The 20,473-nt window shown below is 42.0% G+C and overlaps 1 protein-coding gene across 1 annotated transcript in view; it reads left to right on the forward strand.

Moving 5' to 3' along the window:
* Positions 1 to 508: 508 nt before the first annotated feature.
* The window catches only part of SMG1 (SMG1 nonsense mediated mRNA decay associated PI3K related kinase), a 61,206-nt gene continuing 41,241 nt past the window's right edge, over positions 509 to 20,473 (forward strand). The window contains exons 1-7 of the mRNA XM_052679651.1: positions 509 to 685; positions 7,966 to 8,129; positions 12,033 to 12,188; positions 15,875 to 16,011; positions 18,509 to 18,567; positions 19,320 to 19,533; positions 20,296 to 20,421. Coding sequence (XP_052535611.1) covers positions 597 to 685; positions 7,966 to 8,129; positions 12,033 to 12,188; positions 15,875 to 16,011; positions 18,509 to 18,567; positions 19,320 to 19,533; positions 20,296 to 20,421 — 945 coding nt within the window. The 5' untranslated portion in view covers positions 509 to 596. The remainder of the gene's footprint in view (positions 686 to 7,965; positions 8,130 to 12,032; positions 12,189 to 15,874; positions 16,012 to 18,508; positions 18,568 to 19,319; positions 19,534 to 20,295; positions 20,422 to 20,473) is intronic.

Genomic DNA, 20,473 nt, shown 5'->3' on the forward strand with positions numbered 1-20,473 from the left:
CGGCATGGGTGGAGGGTGATGCGCTCCGAGGGATGCGGATCCCTGCGGACAGCCCTGACGTCTTTTTTTTTTTTGGGGGGGTTGCTTGGATGGGGTCCCAAGAGGGGCGACGATCCAAAGCGCGGGGAGATCACGAGAGATTCCGCACCGCTCCCCTCATGGGGCCAAGAGCCTCCGGCTCCGCTCACGCCCGCGGGGCTCCGCTCCCCCGGCTGCCTTCACGGTCGGGCATCGGGAGCCCCGGCCCCCCCCCACGCGCGGGGGCCGCGATCCCCTCCGCGCCGCCCTCAGGCCGGGATCCCCGCTCTGCCTCGCTCGGCGCCCAACGCTCGGATCCCCGTCCCACGGCGCCGACAGCGGAGTGCCCGCCCCCGCCCTCCCATGGTGCCCCGCGGCGGGGGCGGGCGGCCCATGTCCGCCATCCCGGCGTGCCGCGCGGCCGGGCAGCAGCCGGAGCAGCAGCGGGCGCATCCCCTCCCTCCGCTGCGAGCCAGCAGCCGCCCGCCCGGCGCGAGTGAGGAGCCGCCGCCCGCGCCTCGCCCCCTCCCTCCGCTCCGCGCCGCTGCCCGGCCGGCCATGCCGTCTCGGGCAAGGTAATGAGCCGCAGAGCCCCGGGGTCTCGACTGAGCGGCACCGGCAGCAGGCAGCACTACCACCCGCGGGGCTGGAATGACTGGCAACCCAGGTGGGCAGGGCGGGGGCCGGGGGGCCTCCGCCGGAGCCGGGACGGCGGAGCGGGGCGGCGCGGAGCCGCTTCCCGAGCGCCGGGCCTGCAGGGGCGGCGGGGCGGCGGCGCCGGGCCTAGCGGGGGGCGGGAGGGATTTCCGGGTGCGCCGCGGCTGTCACCGCGCGGCGGGGCCGGAGCGCGGCCCGCTCTCACGGGGCCCTCGCGGCGCTGCGGACGGCGGCGGCCCCGCGGTGCGATCCGCCTCGGCGGGGGCTGAGGGCTCGGCCCCGCGCTTCCGAGGCCGCGGCGGTGCGTGGCGTGCCCGGGGGGGGGGGTATCGAGCCGGGAGCGGAGCGATGGGGTCGTGCGGCGCGTTGGGTTCCACGGGGTGTTCGGGTGTTCGTGCCCGGAGCTTCGGCTCTTGGTGAGCGAAACTGAGAGCGCTGACATCTTCGGTCGGGCGTGGAGCGTGCGTGCCGGGCCTTGCTGCTTCTGTACAGCTGATGCTGCGCTTGTGCTGTGGTATTCTGCCTTCCTATGTTAATAGCCAGAAGCCTTTTGTGGAAATCGTGTTCCTTCAAATGTATTTTTTTCTTTCGTCTTTGGTAATGGGCTTTTTCAGTGTGTTTGAAACTGTAGTGCAGTGTGGGATCCTGCTTTTACTACTGCCAGCAGGGAACATTCAGGCACGCTGTGAGGAACGTGTCCGTGTGCCTGGCGTGGGGCACTGGGAAGTCTTTGAGTTGGGACGTCAATATTGCTGCGCCAGGAGCTGCCCTGTGGCTGAACAGCCAGCAGCACTGTAGGGCTGATGTCCAGTTCTTAGTGCGGTATGTGGCCTGGGCACTTACATTCTGATTTCTTGTTGTGAAGCTGTTTGCTCAGATAATTTGCCATTTTTCCTCGCTTAAGAAGTCTCAGTCCTCATGGGTGACATCTTATGGTGTCTCGGTCTTAGTGAAGAATCTTGGCATGTACTCAGATTGGTCTCCTGCTGCTGACCTGCCTCACTTCAGTTCTGCAGCAGAGCTCTGGTGTGTAACTGCTCCCCTGCACCCTGGGGTGCATCCCTGCAGTGGATGGCGTTGATGGGCACTTCCTGGTTGGACATAATAACTTATCAAAAGTGTTATCTTTTCGCCTAAAAAATGTCTTGTAGTTTCTAGGAAACAAGCTGTGTCCAACAAACCTCTGCCTTCAGCATATATAGTTGTGTTAGGGGTGGAAGTGAAAATGTGAAACGTTTTGTCTGCTGGTACAGCAGCTCAAGAAATTGGTCAGCTTTGGTTCTCTATGCTGTTGTGTGAGGCATCCTCAGCTCTCAAATACTGTGCTGCTGTAAATGACACTTTTAAAATAATCATCCAAGAAGCCACTGCAGAAACAAATCTGAAAGCAGCAGAGAAAGTGTAGCAGGCATGGGGAACTCAGAGGGTGGGCGGGGGTTGGTTCTGCTTCCATCAGGTTGTGTAACTGGGGCTTCTGTAGAGAAATGTGTAACAGCTCCTTACTGACTCTGCCACTTGTGAGAATTTAACTTTCTTTCCTCTCAAATACTTGGAGTTTTTAGCCTGGTGAGAGAACCAATGAACTGGAAGTGTTCACATGGTCCCAACACAGATCATGTTTTTCTTACACCCATGGTTTCTGCATCTCGCAGTGTCAGCTTTGGCTGTATAGAACCTGTGAGACTTCACTGAAAGCACAGAGTAGAGAATAAATCAATCTCCATTGTTTTGAAGTGATAGGCCATTGAAAGGGGATCTGCTACATAAATCTATTGGTCAGTTTTTCTCCTTTGTGAAGCATTTTGAATGTGCTCTTGGACAACCCCCAGTATGGCATATATGCAAGTATAGTTTCCTTCCTCTTCCTTGCTCTTGATTGTTTTGTTTAGCACAGGTGATACTGCTGTAAGTGCTTCCTTGCAGGGCTTGGAGGAGGGAATATATACTGGTAAAATAATGAGAAATGTTGTTTCAAGTTGCTTGAGGGGGGGAGAAAGGAGCTCCTAATGCTTGGGTGTGTATTATCAGATAAACTTTGTTGTGGTGCATGCATCACTGTGTGTAAAAATGAACAGAGTGATTTCCATTATAATCCTAGATTCCTCTTAGTTTCTAGTGCTGCTAGTAAGTGCTGGGACTCGGGGTGAAAACAGTCTGAAACTGAAAGTTGGGGCCTACGTGCTTCCCTGAGAGAGCTGTTTTCAGTTAGAACTTGATTTTTTTGGTTTGCCCACATGAATACTGTCCTGTCTGTTAATGCACATGGCCTGGTCTTCCTGCAGTGTGTGTGCTGGTAGAGCTGTGCATTGCAGAGGAACGAGTTGTGCTGATGCACATGGATGTGTCAGTGTGTGCACTGTGGTATTTCTGACTGCAAGTAGTGGCAACACAATGTTTGGGTGTGACAGAAGAATGAAGTGGTTGTGATGGCTTTACTTTGCTGTTTTTTTTTTTTTTTTAATCTGTTGAAGAGGTCTTGTCCTCTGCTAATCATTCCAGCTTTGTAGATCATTGATTCAGTGTAGTACTAAAGACTGATATTGTGTAGTGAAATAAATAATGCCCTTCCATAGGAACTGCACTGGGTGGCACAACAGTTGGTATGAACATTATAGTGCTCAGCAGGAGCAGAGGTGTGGGATGGCAGCTCAGCAAGTGCACTGTGCCAGAGCAAGAAAGGGGGATAAGACTTGAGTTAACAGGACTTCTGTCTCTTTTGCAGTAATACAGGTTAGCAAGAGGAGTACAAGGAGAAGTCTTTCACATCTGATAAAAGATCTGGAGGTGACTTATTACATACAGGTTCAGTCTTGAAATTTGTTCTTGAAAATGAAGTGTATGCTTCCCGTGCGATGTAAGTCAATGTTAGGAATCAGTAATTTCTGCTGTTGCAGTGTCAGACTGAGTGACGTGGTAGATCTGTCAGTCTGGACATCATAAGACAATAAAATGTGATTCTCCTTAAAGGTAGCTTATAACCTAAGCAACAGAGTACCTGTGTTTAACATGAAATAAAACAGGAGGGATTGGCACAGAGCTGAGAAGCTCATCAGAGCAAGCAGGTTGAAAAAGTGACGTCCAGAGCAGTGCTTTTCCTGTGACTGTAAAGGGCAGAGGTGTGTCAGGCAGCAAGAATTAGTGCTGGTGAGTTAATGTAGTGAAGGCATGGGTGGGAGATGTGCTGTTGGAGTTAAGCTAATAGGGAGTGAGCTGCAGGTCAGTTCTGAGGTGTGACTATGAAGAGGTCAAGGGAAGCCTCAGAAAGAGGTTTGGAGGACTGTGCAGGAAGTGCTGAATGGGAGTAGGCGCAGCTCTGGACTGGTAACGAGTAGTTCTGGGTCTCCTTTCGCATCTGAGTTCACTGAATATGTTGATAAGGCTGAGAAGGTATGAGATCAAAGAGCTTTTTTGGGTGTTTGTTTTTATTGCAAAATGAGGGAGCCTAAGTTTGTAATGTGGAAGCCTTTGTTTTTAATATGAAACCAGAGGAGAATGAGATATGAGAAAGATGAAAGAACATGAAGTGTGTCAGTGGGAAGCAGAAGGAGCTTGGAGAGCAGACAGTCCTGCAGCGAGCAGCCATCCCAGAGCTGTGGTGATCAGCTACACCCAAACATGGCTATCGAGTGGCCTATGGGAAAACATGAAAAGAATGCACATACAGGATAGGTCTCTCTGCCGTTCTCTCCTGATGTCCATTGTAGGAGGGCACGGGTGAGCTCTGTGCAAGGAATGAGCTCTGCGGAGCTGAGGGACCTGAGCAGGGCTGTGGGTGCTGTCCAGCAGCAAAGGTGGCAGAAGTGCAGCAGGAAAGAAGAGTTGTTAGCACCATGTTACTACAGGAGAGGCAGATGCAGACATTGACATCTTTGCTGAGCTCTCAGTGCAGGCAGTGTGCTCAGCCAGGCTGGGGGCTCATCTTGGTGCCTTAAGCAGTGCTAAAAAAAAAAAATGGCAAGAGGGCATAGTGCAGAATGGAGGAGGGTTGTCCTCGCTCTATGAAGCTGTTAATTTGAGCGGTACGGTTGCTCTGTTTTAAGTGGATAAACATTTTAAATAGTGAAGAATTGATATGCATGATAGTAAAAATAAACTTGGCAAATAGAGCAAATGATCAAGGAAAACTGACCAGCTTACTTGATAACAGCCACAGTATGTGTGTACAGAGTAAGACACCCATGTTGAGCCTGTAGTTGGAAATAAAACCAGATAAAAAACGCTTAATTATTCTATCTCAAAATAATACCCATATGGTATAGTCTCCTGACAGAGTCACAGATAACGAATAGTATGCCAGATTGTCTGTAACAGGATTCTCGGACAAAAGTTCTGAAGGTTTCCATGTAACCAGAGAAACAATATATTTGATTGACCTATTTTCAGATTCCATAAAAAGACTTTTTTAAAGCAAATTGTTCTCAGCCGTGCTTCCTTCAGTCTCACAAATTGCTGTAGTCAAATCTTGCCAATATGTTTGATAGGAGGGGTGGACTTTTCCAATTATAATGTGTAGGTTTCCTCTTTTATGTCCTTGAAACAAACAAAAAAGTTCCATAACCTTCTTGAAGGAACTGTAGCAGCCATTTCAGTGTATTTAGGCAGGTAAAAAGCAAAAACAAAAAACAAAAAAACCAACCACAGTGACTCTGCCACCACCCTGGTCAGCCTGTGCAGGTGCCCGACCACTCTTTCAATGAAGAAATAGTTCCTAATAGACAGCCTGAACCTCCTCTGAACTTTACCTGATGTCACGTTTTTGTCCTTCGGTTCACTTGTTGCTAGTGCTGTACAATGGTTGCCTTCATACTTGGCATGTCTTCACTTCTGTGGTGATGTCAATGTATGTATCTGATAAAGTGGTCTTTGAATGAATGGTTGGGTAATGGAATTGGGTTCTCTAGAAAGCAGTATCTTTCTGAGGAGTGTTATTTTTTTTTCTTTACATGGTAAAGAAAGGGCAGAAGCTGCTGGTTATTTAAACTGCAGGCTTACTGTAGTGGGGAAAATGTCTTCATTGGGAACTGCTGTCTTGCGATGCACAGGAAAATGGCACATTTTAAATAAAATCTTGCTCACCTTTAGCTGGTTGATGAGCTGTGCACTGTGAGCTTGCAGAAAGCTGTCCCCAAAGGCAGAGCTAACCAAGTGTGGAGTTCTTCCCAGGGAAACAATAGGCTGGTGCACCACACCACAATGGAAAATCTTACAAAATGCTGACAGGCTGTTCTGAGAACATGTGTAGTCCTTCCATTGGTTGGGATATGAAATCCTAAAAATTGTGTGTTTAATCAGCCCGTGCTCAGACTTCAGAACTGCAGGCTTCATGCTGGACACTGGTGGATGGTACAGCCACAGCACAGTTCTGTCAGCCTGTTTCGTTGAAAGGTAAATCCAGCTTGAATCCTCTCATAAACGGAAGCCCATTGGGCAGGGAGAGCTGGGAGCTGTGGAACTGACAGGGAAGTTGGAATGTGGTGTGAGTGGGGTTGAAGTCCATACCACTGAGGAAACAGTGCTGAGTGTTGTTGGTCAGTGTAACTGCAGTGAGTGCTGCAGGTCCAGTGACATCTGTGTGATCCCAGCCCTGAACAGAGGCTCCCAGTGGGATTCACCTGGCTGTGGCCCCCTGTTCCACATAGCAGTGCTGTGCTGCCCCAGTATATGCTTCCTCAAGAGTCATACTATCTGTATCCAGAGGTGCATTGGCTTACAGGGCCAAAGGCACGTGTACCTTCCAGGAAAACCCATCGACAGCTTTTTCCCTGTTGAAGTTTTAGCTGAGATCTAAACTTGATGCTTCAGATCAAAGGGCTAGAGTAGCATTTCCTTCTTTTGAATCTTATTCCTAGTTGGTAGTAGGTTGTCTTTTAACGTTCTTACAGGATTAAAATACATGGGAGGTTTCTGTTGTATTTACACACATGAACTGCCATGCTGTCTCCTTCACTTGTGCTGAGGAGAAGCTGTATCTGAAGACAGCAAGCCCCGGGGGCAGATTGGGTGCCACCCACTCCCCAGAAACCTTTGGCTGAGATTGTTATTGTTCCCTGTTGGCCTTGCGATGTATTTGACTCCTTTTCCCTGAGTTTGGCTGCTGGCTCCAATACAGTGTTCTTCTTAGAAGTAAAAATGAAATAGCTTTTTCCCAAGAACATGTGGCGTTTCTCCATATGCAGATTGTGGTTAATTCACAGGAATGAAAATAAATCATACATCCTGCTTTTTGGTCAACACTTATATGAGCTGTCCACAACTTGAGAATTAGATTTAACGAAGCCCTCTGTGAGTAACTTCAGTGGTGAGATGGCAGTTGCAGCTGGGATGTACAGCATTCTCCCAGTTCTTGCTTTGGGATGGCTGTGATTTTACTGGTTCTTGTGTAGAGTTTCTGGTGTTGCTTGTAAGAAATAAACTTATAGTCATGAGTTGAATTAAATTCTGGAATCTCATGCATCTGAATATAATACATTGAAGTAACTGTTTTTAAAACCCACATCACTTGGTGTGTCCAGTGAGAGCAGGCATGACAGCTCTCACCTTGTTCCTTACAAGTTTATTCTGAGCTATAAATCACCTTTCTGAAAAGAGTGGTCCAAACTTCATGTAGATTTATATAAAAATCACCTGCCTGCAAGCACTGTTCTAAAGGATAACAGCTCTTAATTTACATTTCATCTTTTTTCTGTAGTAAAGCCTATGTTCTTGTTTTGCAGCTTTTTTTTTTTTTGCAAAAAGTTAACATGCTTTTCCAGTATCGATTATTATCTATTTTTTATAGATAATTTATTTATTTATATAAATATGTTTATATAGTTATAATTATATAACTAATAATTATTAGTTATGTGCCATTAACACCTCCATCTAATAACCAGTCCTGTGTTGCTCAGGGGCCCAGAGCATATTATGTAAATGTTAATGTGTGGATTAGTGATGGCAGTGCACAGTGTGAAAGCCTAGCTGTGAGACATATCTATACCTCACTCTTTTGTTTGTTACTTGTGGAGGGAGTTTGTGCTCCTATCTCATATAGGCATCTAACTGAAATACTTGGGAACCTTTGACACAAAGTATTGATACTGGAATGTTTCCTTTGCATGCTGTTGTGATAATCAATTCTAATTCCAATATGAATTTGAGGTCACTTCCTAAAGAGTTAGGTTAAACGGGCACGTTTTAGCACAGGGAAATACATTTGGGATTGTTATTTAAGTATGTTGCGTTTGTAAGTGAATGTGAATCCCACTGATGTTATACTCCTACATTAAAAAAATATTTTTCTCTTTATAGAACTGACAGTGCATCAGCTGACCAGGACAATTTAAAATACTCCTCATCCAGAGATCGGGGCAATTCTGCCTCCTATGGATTACAACCCTCAAATTCAGCTGTGGTGTCTCGACAAAGACACGATGATATCAGAGTCCACACTGACATACAGAATGAAGACAAAGGTATTCAGATTGCTGTTTCATGTATAAATTTTGAGGAAACGTTCCAAGAAAGGCAGTATACTCAAAATGCTTGAGAAACTTTAAAAAAACAAAACAAAAAAAGGAAAAAAAAAAACTGAACCAGTGCAGCTTATTGCCACAGTATCACTATGGTAAGGGATTTATCTGGGATCAAAAAAAAAAGCTGTGGTTGATATGAGCAGTGAGAAAATATGTAGTTGCTTTAAGGGAAAAATGCAAGGAAAAACTTAATGCATTAACAGTTTTCCTGAAGAATAGTATTTTGGATGTGTTGTAATTTCTTCCTACATAGTGCTTGGTGCTTCTGGGGTTGGAAATGGCCTGCCTGGGTCAAGGGACCACTGCTCAGAGCATCTCCTGTGGCTTTACTGTGGCAAACTGGAATCTTAGGGAATCAAATCTGTCTTTTGTCATTAAGGGAAATTTCTGCTTTTCTTTGCTTTAGTCTGACTTCACATGGATTGCACAATGTATGGGTTGTATTATTGCAGAGTTGTGTTGCTTTTTTTTTTTTTCTTTTCTGAGGGTGTGGGGAGAATGGAAATACTTCATCTAGAAGACAGCTGACATTTCAAAATGGTATTCATTATGAAAGAAAAACTTGTAATCTCAACTCTCTAATTTCTAAATACAGAGCTGAAATATGAGGATTTTCTGCTTGCAGAATTCCAGTGATATTAGTGTGGAACCTCAAAAGCATTTGCACTCCCTCTTCTTTTCTATCTTGTATCTTTCTGTACGCAGTTACACACCACGTCCTGGGGCACTACAGCTGGGTGCACTGACGCAGATTTACTTTGTGCAAGTAGTGAGTGCTGTTCATAGGAGAAAGGAGCATGAGTCAAGTTTTTGCTTATCTTCATGCTGTAAAAGTTGATGAACTGATGGCCTTACTAGAAAGCAGATAGCAGATATGCTGACAGTGAAACTAACATGGAGGGATCTAGTGTGTTTCAAATCTACTGGATTATTCTTAAATACCTTGTGCTGGTATAGTGAAACAGCAAGTTGCATACAAGTCAGCAAGGAAGTTTTTCTGAATTTACTGGAAAGCAGCTCTTGGAGAGGAGGAATGTACCTGTCACTCCCTCAAGTACTGTGTCTTACAGGACGTGTCTCTGCGAGCTCAGCACTTTGACTCAGCAGTTTTGTTCAGTTGTGGCTTGAAAAGAGATGTGCAAAACCAAATTCCTTGTATTCCTTGTTCACTTTTGTATTTTAAGAAGTTTGTAAGCTTACAGGTGAGTTTCACATCTGTGTTATTTTGTTTTTCTTGCTTGAGATTCTTCGGGTACAGCGTTGGAGTCTGCCAGCGGGGAACTTTTGTTTAAAGAACTTGTAGCTTCCCTGTCCTGGATGACCATAGTCACAAGCACCTGGAATCCTTGAGAGGTTTCTTTTTTCCAGTTTCTGATGTTGATAGCACAAATGACTTCCAAGTTCACCATTTCTGGAAGTTCCTTTCTGAAAACCACCTGGGCTACAGTTATGCACCTCCCCTAGCAGCCTGTTCACTGCTTTAGCACTCTCCTGGTTAAGGATTGTTTTCTTGCATGCAGTTCAAATTTCCCTTGCTGCAACTTGTCACTGTTAATTCCTGTCCTTTTTCCATCTCTGAGATTAGTTGGTCTTTTTTTTTTTTCTTTTTTTAAAACAAACTTTCCCATTAGATGGTGAAAGTCTGCAGCTAGCTATCTCCCCTTCTCTACTTTACATTCTGAAATGAGACAGGTAAGTTTGCAGACTTCAGTTTTTAAATTTAAATCCAAGGCTTCCTGAGGTTTGTATTCATAGATTAATGCTCCCCATCTCTGCATTTTCTGCTTTCTGGTTTGTTACTCTGTGTTACTGAAGGGGGAAAAAAAAAACACAAAAAAACAAAAACAAACACAAAAACCTACGCTAGTGTTCATGCTGTGGTATCTGTACATTTCTGCTACAATTAATAATGGTGACATAGCTGAGCTTGTTCTTATTTGCTCTCAGATTTGATATTTTAATATAAATGAGTCAGAATTTGTATATATTAGAATTTTCAAGTCTTTTGAGAGCAGCAGGTAACTGAAGAGAATTATGTAATATTTACAGCCTTAATGCCTGAAAACTTGCCCTGCTGGTCTTCATTGGCTCAAAATGACGGCAGTGCTGTGCTTGGTGTTGTTACCAAAGATGTACCATATGTATGTCAAGTGGGATAATGCAGGGCTCGTGTTGAAGTCATGTCAGATAATGTCAGAAATGCTGGAGCACATACCAGTGCCTTTGCAAGCAACCAAAACCTGATGAGGTTTTTGTGTGCATTCAAGTATGTGAAGTAACACCAAAGTCCAGCTGTATGTGACAGCATGTGTTTGTGATAGCTGATGTCTGTGGTCTGAATGCATGATTCTGACACCCTCAGTTAAATTAACCTCTTGTTGCTTTACATTTTAGTGATATACTTCTCTTCAGTCATAAATATTGTTAGTAAGTTCCTTCATAGAACTATGATGATTTGTTATGGCAAATTGACCTGAAGGAAGGAGATGTGCTGCTTTGTTTAAAAACATGGTTTTATGTTGTAAGTCAAAATGTGCATAAATTATCTTTGCTGTAGCTGTAATTAACTAATTACAGATGAGATTCTGATTAGGAGTTTTTCATGGAATCATGGAACGGCTTGAGTTGGAAGGGACCTTAAGGATCTGATTGGCATTTTTGTAATGGCACAGTAGTCCTGTGTGTAAAATTGCACAGACTTCTCCTGGCAGTTCACAGCTTCTTTTTATCCAAAGTTTTGTATTTGAGATGAATAACATTTTATATCTACTAACTGACTGTGAGGTTTGGAAGCTTTTCACTTATGCTGCAGTCTCAGGAGGTTCCCTCCTCGTGTACAGAAGCACCTCTCCTTTCCCCCAGTCTGACTTTTATGTACTGGTGCAGGTAAAACTGTGGAAATGCCTTTTCTGAAGGAAGCCTTGCATATCCTTCATTGCTCCAGGTTTCACCTTTTTAGCTGAGCCATTGCTGTCTCAAGCAAAGAGAGAAGCTCAGAAAGGTGACCGGGCCAGAAAGGTGATTGGGCAGGTGGACTTCCAGGAGGGCTTCAGCATACTGGGAATGTACATAGCTGTCAGTTTCATTTCTGCATGGTACTGCAGAGGAAGGAGCTGCCCTTAGCGGTGGGGCAGCCTGGAAAAAACCTTTGGCTTCCTCATTTGAGTGTGCAAATACTCTAGGAGTAAAATGAGGGGTCTCAGAGTAGAAATGATTGCCCTACTTAAAACGACCTTTTTATTTCTGTTTTGTACTGCTACTGAAGATGTACCATGTCGTTCTCAAGTGGGAGAGTGTAGGATTGCATTTAATTAAAGGTTGTGCAATATTAACATGTAAAAAAATGCTGACTGCTGTATGTTTAGGGAGAGTTGTTCGATTCGTGTGTCATAGTTTAAATAATCCATCGCTTATTCAGAGCTTTCTCTTGGGTGCTTTTTGAATCTTGTGTTATGAGTTTATAATAAAAACAGTGTTGAAATTTGATTTGTGTGATGAAGATTGAATAAGTGAATGCATTGAGCTGTGTTTGATGGTAGGTTGATGTGAAAAGCCTTGTAAAATACAAGAAAAAAATATAAATAAAGCCTGAAATACAACAATTAGCATTTAAAAAAAAAAAACAACCCTTCTATTGCAACGAACTTTTATATGTGCTTCAGAAAAAGAATGAGCAGATTCTGAACTCGTGCCCTGGAACCTTACTGGATTTAACAAAACACTTGCATGTAGAAGAAAGGTGGTAGAGGTTTGAGCTGTTGATTTGCACGTGATTTGAGTAACTCCTAATATGCTGTTCTACTGAATGCAGCTTGTGTTGATCTCACCTTGCTTTTTCCACAGGTGGCTACAGTGTCAATGGAGGATCTGGGGAAAATACTTATGGTCGGAAGTCGTTGGGGCAAGAGCTGAGAGTTAACAATGTGACCAATCCTGATTTTACCAGTGTTCCGCATGGGAATCGTGCTTTAGCCACAAAAGACATGAGGAAATCACAGGGTAAGGGTCTCATGGATTTTCAGTTAGGGGATCTCTTCTGGCCACGGCTTGTGTTCAGAATATCAAAAGAAGTTTGCTATGGAATGGCTCCAAAGAAGTGAATCTGCTCTGAGAGTCGTTGAAAATTAATGCCTGAGTAAAAAGTTGCTAAGAAGGAGTCCTGAGCGTGGGAAAACGTGTAACGGTGAGCTCAGCCGTTATCTGTTTGCACTGGCCTGCGGGTCAACAGTCATTGTAGCAGGTGATTAGTCAGATATGTGCTCTGAACCAGCCATGTTCGTGCTGCCTCTTGCTCAGCTGCAGGTAGATGCCAGGGAGGAACTGGAGGCACGGTAAGAATGTGGGCACAGTCATGTGAGGTGCAGCAGGAGGAAATCAGGAGTTGCAAGAGGGTGAAAGAATGCTAGGCGTGCATTTTATTTGAGAATGAAGGACTCACTTTTCCTGCTGATTGGGCTTAAATAGTGTTTTTTTGTTTTTTTTTTTTTTAAAAAAAAAGGCTGTTGCAAGGACATTGGAATGGAAATAGCGACTTTATTATGACTAAGTGCTGTCATTTATTGCATCACCTAAACTAAGTGGTAGCTGAGTCACTGTCAAATCTATGACTAGTTTATAAGAGGCCCTTTATAAATATATAGAAATGTAGTCTTTCTCCTCAGGATTTTATGTTTTAGAGAGGACAAGGTAAAAAAGGAGCATTCAGTGTGCTTTGCAAGTGGTGGAGCTGAATTGCAGGTAGCAATGTGTCTGATGCAAAAATCTGATCTTTGGGAGGAGTTAAACTGATTTTTATAATCCCTTTCTGGTGCTTTGATATAAAAAAATTTTCAGTGTTTTTTCATGTATTAAGTCATGTCTGTGCAGGGGCAACAAAGGATTGTTTAATGGAGAACTCAACATAAATAGTGCTTTTAGGTGCAGTTAGGAGGCAGTCTTCTGTTAGTACTCACAGAAAGTTCAGACTGTTGTAGGTGTGTGAGCACCTCTGCAGCCAACAAAACATTGGGAATCTGGAATGACTGCAGTCACAGCCTGCGATGTGTATGCTTGTACATAATTTATCCTTCTCCAGGTGGCAGATCTTGAGTCTCCTTGTTAACTGGGGAGCTCTCACCATTCTTGTACATTTCAGTATGTCACTAAGATTTTTTGGAAGCTTCCGTAACACACACCAGGGTTATGCTGCAACAGGGTCTTTTAAAATATATGTATTTTTTCTTCTCTGCTATGCATGTGCAGTTAGCAATTTTAAAAGTAGTTTTCTTTTGTGAGTTCACATATGGCTGACAGCCTGCTGATTTTCCACAAAGTTGAAGTCTTATACGTGCCTTAATTAGTGCTCTGATTAGCATAGTTTCAGTCATGCTGAGAGTTATTTTACTCTTCTAATTATTTTTTTATTACTTTATCGTTGTGACTCAGCAGACAGCTAATGCTCACTGTCTTAGGGACTAGCGTTAGTGTTTATGAGGTATTAATTGATAAGAACAAAGCTGCTTTTAAGTAGAGAGATTTGAACAGTATGTCTTGTTCCAGTAGCAGTGGAAGCCTGTCTCATAGCACCTTGGTGGTTTTGTTTGTGGAGTTCTAGTTTTAGGATTTGTTTGGTATGTAGAACAGCACAGCCATGTTTTCAAAATAAATTACTGTTTACCACAAAGAGATTACAAATAAAATTAAACACAGAGAAGACAACACTCAAAAGCTGTAGGATGTGAATTCAAGGGTTCAAGAAAATGAAACCACTTCGAGTCTGTTCACTGTTCTTTTCTTTTGAAACTGAGGAGCCCAGTGACACTTTTCTTTTAAGGGACAGAGGTTACCTTCCAAAGATAGAGAATCTATTTATAAAAACTTACTTAGAAATAATAACGTCCAGTATTTTCCAAATGACTGCATCCTGTTTTGCCCTTTAAGCGCAGTGTCTGGTGACCCAACCCAGCTGATGCCTGTGTGGTTTCCAGCTGAGCAGCAGGGATCAGCACAGACAGGCAGGTGACTGCTGGGGTCCAGGCAGTGCTCAGCAGAGTGAAGCTGAAGGGATATTGTAGAACAGACGTTTCTCTTAATCAGGAGGCACATCTGTTATCTGGTAGTGGATTGTGTTAAGGGGCTGTTGATGCCTTGAATTGTTCAAGGACAGGTTTATATCTTTCTTTTGAGAGGCTTTGTTTGTGGACAGTGTAGAAGAGAAAAATTTCTACGTCTTGTTCAGCTTAGTCTTTAAGATGCATTCAGTAATATATAACAAGAGGCTTTCCTAGTTGAGTGTTCCCATGGAATTATTCATGAATAGCAGTTGTACATTTTAGTATGTGTGTACTATAGTCTGTATTAATTTCCATCCTAACCAAACCATGCATGTTTTGTTTTCAAACAATTCCGTTTGAGCTTTCCAAAAGCATTTTATTCCCTAGGGGATTACTGACCACCTACCACTGCCCAAGCTTTAAAAAAAAAAAAAGGCAGGCATGGTACCCCTAAGGGCAGGCTGTATAATTCCTGTAGTCCCTTTCTTCCTTTTTCAGGTCTGATCAGATATTTCTTTTCCCCAGATGGCTCACTGTACCAAGTCCCTTCTTCTGAAGTTTGGCTATGTATTGACCATTGGCAGGCAAGGATTCAGCTACAGTTGGTAGCTAAATTCTGGTCAGAAATAAAAGGAGATCCTCAGAGACAAGCAGATATAGTGCATATACTGCAGTTCTTAGGCTGGCAGCGTCAGTCACTCAAATACAGCTTCAGAAATGCTTTTGCTGGTCATCATTGCTTGTATGTTTCTCAGCAGACATGGCTTTTCCTCCTCTATTGGAGACTGCAGTTTCCAGATAAAGCAAGGGAAAAGAAACTCAATTCTTCTTAAATAGCCTTTAGTCTTTGATGAAATCAGTAACATGTTGAAGCAGGCTCTTCTCATTACTTGTCATCGTGTCTTGTGTGGATGTTCTAGCTAGGAAGAAAAAGTGTATTTGATTCTTCTTGCTATTTTAATGTTTGCTAAGCCTCCCCAATCTTTCAGAATGTCAGGTGTCTTCAGAGTTCATTTCTGAAAATAATGCATGGCAAAAAACAGGTTCTCAAAGCTGATTTTATTTATACTCTATTTCAAAATTCAGGAAATAGGTATGTTCCTAACAGAACAGGTGTACCTCTTTTCTTTTTCAAAGCAGAACTTTGATAGCTATTAGGCTAACTGTAATTGTTCTTCTGCCAAAATGACAGCTTTCTTGAGCTTAAATCTGGCTCTTTCCTTCAAGAAACAAGTTGCTTTTTTTACAAAAGGTTTTGTTTAAATATCATTTGTTGAACTGTTTTGTTCATACATTCAGTCACAAATCTTAGTTAACCTCGTGTCAAAGCTTTTAATTAAAAATAAATAATAATACGTGTATTTTCTCTTAAATATAAGAGGAAGCAATTGAGGATTATGTTTAAAAGTAAAACCAAGTGTTGCTTAGTAGTGGAAGGGTTCTATCCAGATGCTGGCCAGACCACTGGAAGGCGTAAGATATTTTGGTAGCTGAATTGGATTCTGTGTTTTCTCCATATCAGGATGTTTATTCTTAACTTTTTTCCACAAATTACTATTAAGACTTTCTGAGTATGCAAATGCCTATTTCAGGCTATGTATCTTACTGATAAAACATTGTAGAGAGAAGAAATAATGGTCTTTTTTTTTTCAGAGCGATCGTTGTCTTATTCTGATGAGTCTCGACTGTCAAATCTTCTTCGGAGGATTACTCGGGAAGACGACAGAGACCGAAGACTGGCTACTGTAAAGCAACTGAAAGAATTCATTCAGCAACCAGAAAACAAACTGGTAGGTTTGTTTTGTAGTTGTTACTTTTCTGTAGCACTGGAACATTTTTCTCTTCATAAAACTACCTTTAAAAAAAAAAAAAAAATTGGTATTGAAATCTGTCTGGGGAGTATATCTTATCTACAAAAAGGAAAGTGTGGTTCTGGATTTTCAGTTCTTTCTCCATCATTCAGGAAGTTTTCCACTGCTTGATTACTGAGTTGTGCATATAAATATGGCATTCACTTGTTTTTTGACTTTTTTTTTTTTTTAAACATCCTTCAGTTCCTTTAGCAAAGAAATAAGGAAAAAGCAAAGCAAACATGTTTTCATCTTGTTCAATAACTATTTCTGTATTTTAAATGAAAAACGTGCGTTTATTTTTACAGTTGTCTGTGTAGCTCATTTTAAAGCTACTAAGCTTTCTGGCTAAGCATATACAAATACTAAATTATGGCATAAGTACATGATGTCTTATCCAGGAGCCTTTTATCCCCATGTGCATTGCGTAGTATCCTCAGATGGCTATCAGTGTTTCCTTCAATAGCTCCCTGTGTGCTGGGCAAGGAAGAAGAGATAGTCTGATCCTTTGGAGTAAATGTGACAGGAGGTTTTTGGAAGGATGGCTCTCTTGAGAGGAAGAGTGGCAGTAGTTAAATGTTTTATTTCCATGGCTTACGTTTATGGAGTCTTGTTATAACAAGTCTCTTAGTAATTTGCACTTTAATCTGAATCTCACCTGGAATACAATTGCTCGAAGCCGTTGACTCAGTCTTTGTACCATAAAGGGTAAATTCAGAGGACATGAGATGTAAGCAGTGCTGTTACGCTGTAATATTTTCTCCATAACTTTGCTCAGTTTGTGACACACTCAGTGGTTGCTCATAACTCTGAAGTAAATAGGTTTCATATGGCTTTGAGATCTTTTTGATAATCCAAGGCGTGTTGATGGTTATTTTAAATCAGCTGTTGTAGTGGCAGCATGTGTTTGGTGTTCATTTACTAGGCTGAAATCTAGGCAGATTTTTTTCTGGGAAGATGGAGGTATCACTGTTAAACTGTCTGTGCGTAATGTTTTTGGTCTGGGCTTCACCAAGGCTTTGGTACAAGAAATGCTTCGCTTCCATTGAGTGACTGTTGGAGAGAGGGATGATCTCTGGCATTGAGAATTGCAGAGATTTGGTGTTTGGTTGTGGTTTGATAGACAGTGAATTTGTCAATATTTACATGCTCCTCTCACTTCCATGCTTGTATTTCTACATAGATGTGATAGTTGCAGCCCTTATTTTTCAGTAATTGATACATGCTTCTTCTGCCATCTGTTTTTGAAATGTGCAAGATTTTAACTCTGTAGGTATTACAAATTAACTGCAGTGTCTTGTGAAAACAATTGCTTCCAACAGGGTTTTGCTTTTCAGTTATCTGAATTATGGCCTTTACCTTATTAGATACTGGTAAATATGGGCAACTTAAGGAAGCTATGAAAGCTTCATCAAGCATCTGAAGAGAAGCATAGCATGCTCTTTGGAAGAAACATGATAGAACATTCTGGGTGGTGAATATATATTTCAAGTCCTTTAAACTTGAAAAGGATCCCGCAGTTTTTCAGCATTGCTCAAAACAAGAAAAGCACCTTGTATGTGGATCCTCTTTTGTGGAGTTAGGAATAAAATAAGTCTCTTTTTTTCATTAGATCTTTGGTATTTGTTTGTTTTAAAATGAGTTTCTGAACTCTAAAATTGTCAAGTGTTTCTTAGGGGTTCAAGGGAACTCTTTCAAGGGAAACTTTCTCTTCTCCCAACTAGCAAATGGAAATAAAATTGGATTTCAAGTCTCCAATGTTGAGCATAAAATTTTATAAAGTACAGCTGTTAACCTATCTGTCCCTCTTGCAGTTCTGTACATCATTAAATGTAGTTTAACAGGGATCTTCTTGGTCTTGGGGTTGAAATGTAGGTGTGCTGAACAAAGTGTAGTAATAAAAGTAACTTGGCAGTGCCCTTGCCATGGACTGGCAATTTATAAATTGTATGGGTATCTTTTTCCCTTTTGCTATAACCTCTTTTGCAGATATCAGGCATGTTTTTCAAATGTTTACATTGTCAAAGAATTTAGTTCTCCAGACTATTACTGATCAGTTAAGTGAGTATGGCAGCACAACATTGATAAAGGTAGGACCCTAGGTCTGTAGCCACTACTGATGGGCTGAATGGTGAGTCTCACATCTATGATGTAATGTCAAGCCCCATTCTATATTTAGTTCTAGCTGATGACAGGAGGCTGCCAGTGTATTTTTGTGGTTACTGTAAATAAATATGAAATATAACATGTGGGATAATATTTCAGTATTGCTTAATATAGTTCCTGCTAGTCTGCAGAGGCCATGGAAATTGTAATAGCATCCCATTGGCAAACATAATTGCCAGGGATGTTCTTAATGTGGATATGAAGAGGACCTGGTTTGCAGAGTTATTGTGGCATTATTATATTTATGCCTTTTATGTATTCTGTGTTATAGGTACTAGTTAAACAACTGGATAATATCCTGACTGCCATTCATGATGTACTCAATGAAAGGTAAGCAAGAAAAACTAAGCAGTTTAAAGGTTTTAAAGAAGAATAGTGATGATGTTAGGTTTCTTGTTTTGAGTATAGAAACACTGTAGCATGAAGGAAAGGTTGAAAGAAATTCACTTATGTTTCATGGATATGACAAAACGTATTAAAAAGATGGAACAGGAGGACAGCTAAGACTCTTAAGCATGTCAACAGTGCTTTTAGACTGTCCAGAGCATGCTTCACAGAGAGGATTTTAATGCATCTATTTGCCTTTTATGTTGTAGGTGGTGTGAATTCTGTCTCACTACGTTTAATTGGTTAGATATAGTATTGTGTTGCTGTGCTTATCTGGCTTTCCCATTGAGCTTTGGTTTTTTACAACCTGATTTGCCTTGTTTCCATGCAAGTAGGAACAAATGCAGAGGAAGCATAGGAGTGTGTAGGCCTTTTGGTGTTTAGTTCAGTGCTGCTACCCAAAATTAGCTCTGTGTTAAGAATATTCTTTCTCGAACAACATGTTGCAAGTACATTGGCCAATATGTTGTATTCTTTTATTTAACTGATTTATTTCATAGAGATACTTCATAGAAAATTTATTATGTGTTATTAATTGCCTTTTCAACCTTCTGATCATTATTGCAAATAAGCAGGAGGGAAGCAGCTTTGTTTGTGCATATATTTTTCTATTTTGGAAAAATGTTGGCTCTGTTCTTGGTGGTGCTTTAACATCTGGAGACTCCACATTTCTTTTTTTCTCCCCCAAAATGCAGTAGCAAATTGCTTCAAGAACTGAGACAGGAAGGAGCTTGCTGTCTTGGCCTTCTTTGTGCTTCTTTAAGCTATGAGGCTGAGAAAATCTTTAAATGGATTTTTAGCAAATTCAGCTTATCCACAAAAGATGAAGTTAAACTTCTTTATTTGTGTGCAACCTACAAAGCACTGGAGACTGTAGGAGAAAAGAAAGCCTTTTCATCTTTAATGCAGGTAAGGCTACAAGTTAAAACAGGAATATTAATGACGTGCAGTGCGTGAATTAATGTTTAAATTAGAATGACCGGTAAGTAATTTCTGTGTTGACATAATAAGTGAGCACAGTTAAAAATGGGAGGGGACTTTGTATGAAATTCTTTGGTATTGATTTCGTTAGAAGAAAATGTCAAGTCTTTGTATGATAGTGGCATCAAAAAATGTGCTTCTTAGGGTGTATTGCAAATCCAAAGTGAAGAATCTTGTTGAGAGCAAGACAACTTAACCCAAGCAAACAGTACACGTAGCCTGGCCTGTGGCTTTTATGTGCCACCTTCTGTCTGTAATGTTGAGTTTGAATTTTATGGTATTTGAGACAGAATAGAATGGGTGCAGACAAACTTGATCCTTTGGTTCAAGTTCTAGGGTCTTATTTTGGGTGCAGAGCAAGTGCATTTATGTCTCCGTTTGGTTTCTGTTTTATGGAAACTAAAAGCTTTCAGCAGGAGAAATAAACCTAGAACAAGTTGGCCTTGGCTAAACAGTTGAAGAAAAACTGTCCTTAAACTTTAAAATTGTTTGTTATATCTCAAGCAAATATTCAGGTGAAATGGGTCTTTTGAGGCCACCTCTGTGGTGCTTTTTAGTGTTTTCCTCCCAGCAGATGTGTTGAGAAGCTTAACTCAAAGCAGCTCACAGAAAGCCTGTCTCTATATTCTAGCTGTTTGATGGGCTGTGTTAATGAAGTGAAATGTCTAGTAGCATTGCTTTATTTTTCAGCTTGTAATGACCAGCCTACAGTCCATTCTAGAAAATGTGGATACGCCGGAGTTACTGTGTAAATGTGTCAAGTGCATTCTTCTGTTGTCCCGATGTTATCCGCACATCTTCAGCACCAATTTTCGGGTAAGCTTAATTTGTTCTCTGTATTTTTCTCTCTGAGGTAGAAAAGTTGCTG

This window comes from Tympanuchus pallidicinctus, unplaced genomic scaffold (genome assembly GCF_026119805.1).
Source record: "Tympanuchus pallidicinctus isolate F22 unplaced genomic scaffold, pur_lepc_1.0 scaffold18, whole genome shotgun sequence".
Lineage (NCBI taxonomy): Eukaryota > Metazoa > Chordata > Aves > Galliformes > Phasianidae > Tympanuchus > Tympanuchus pallidicinctus.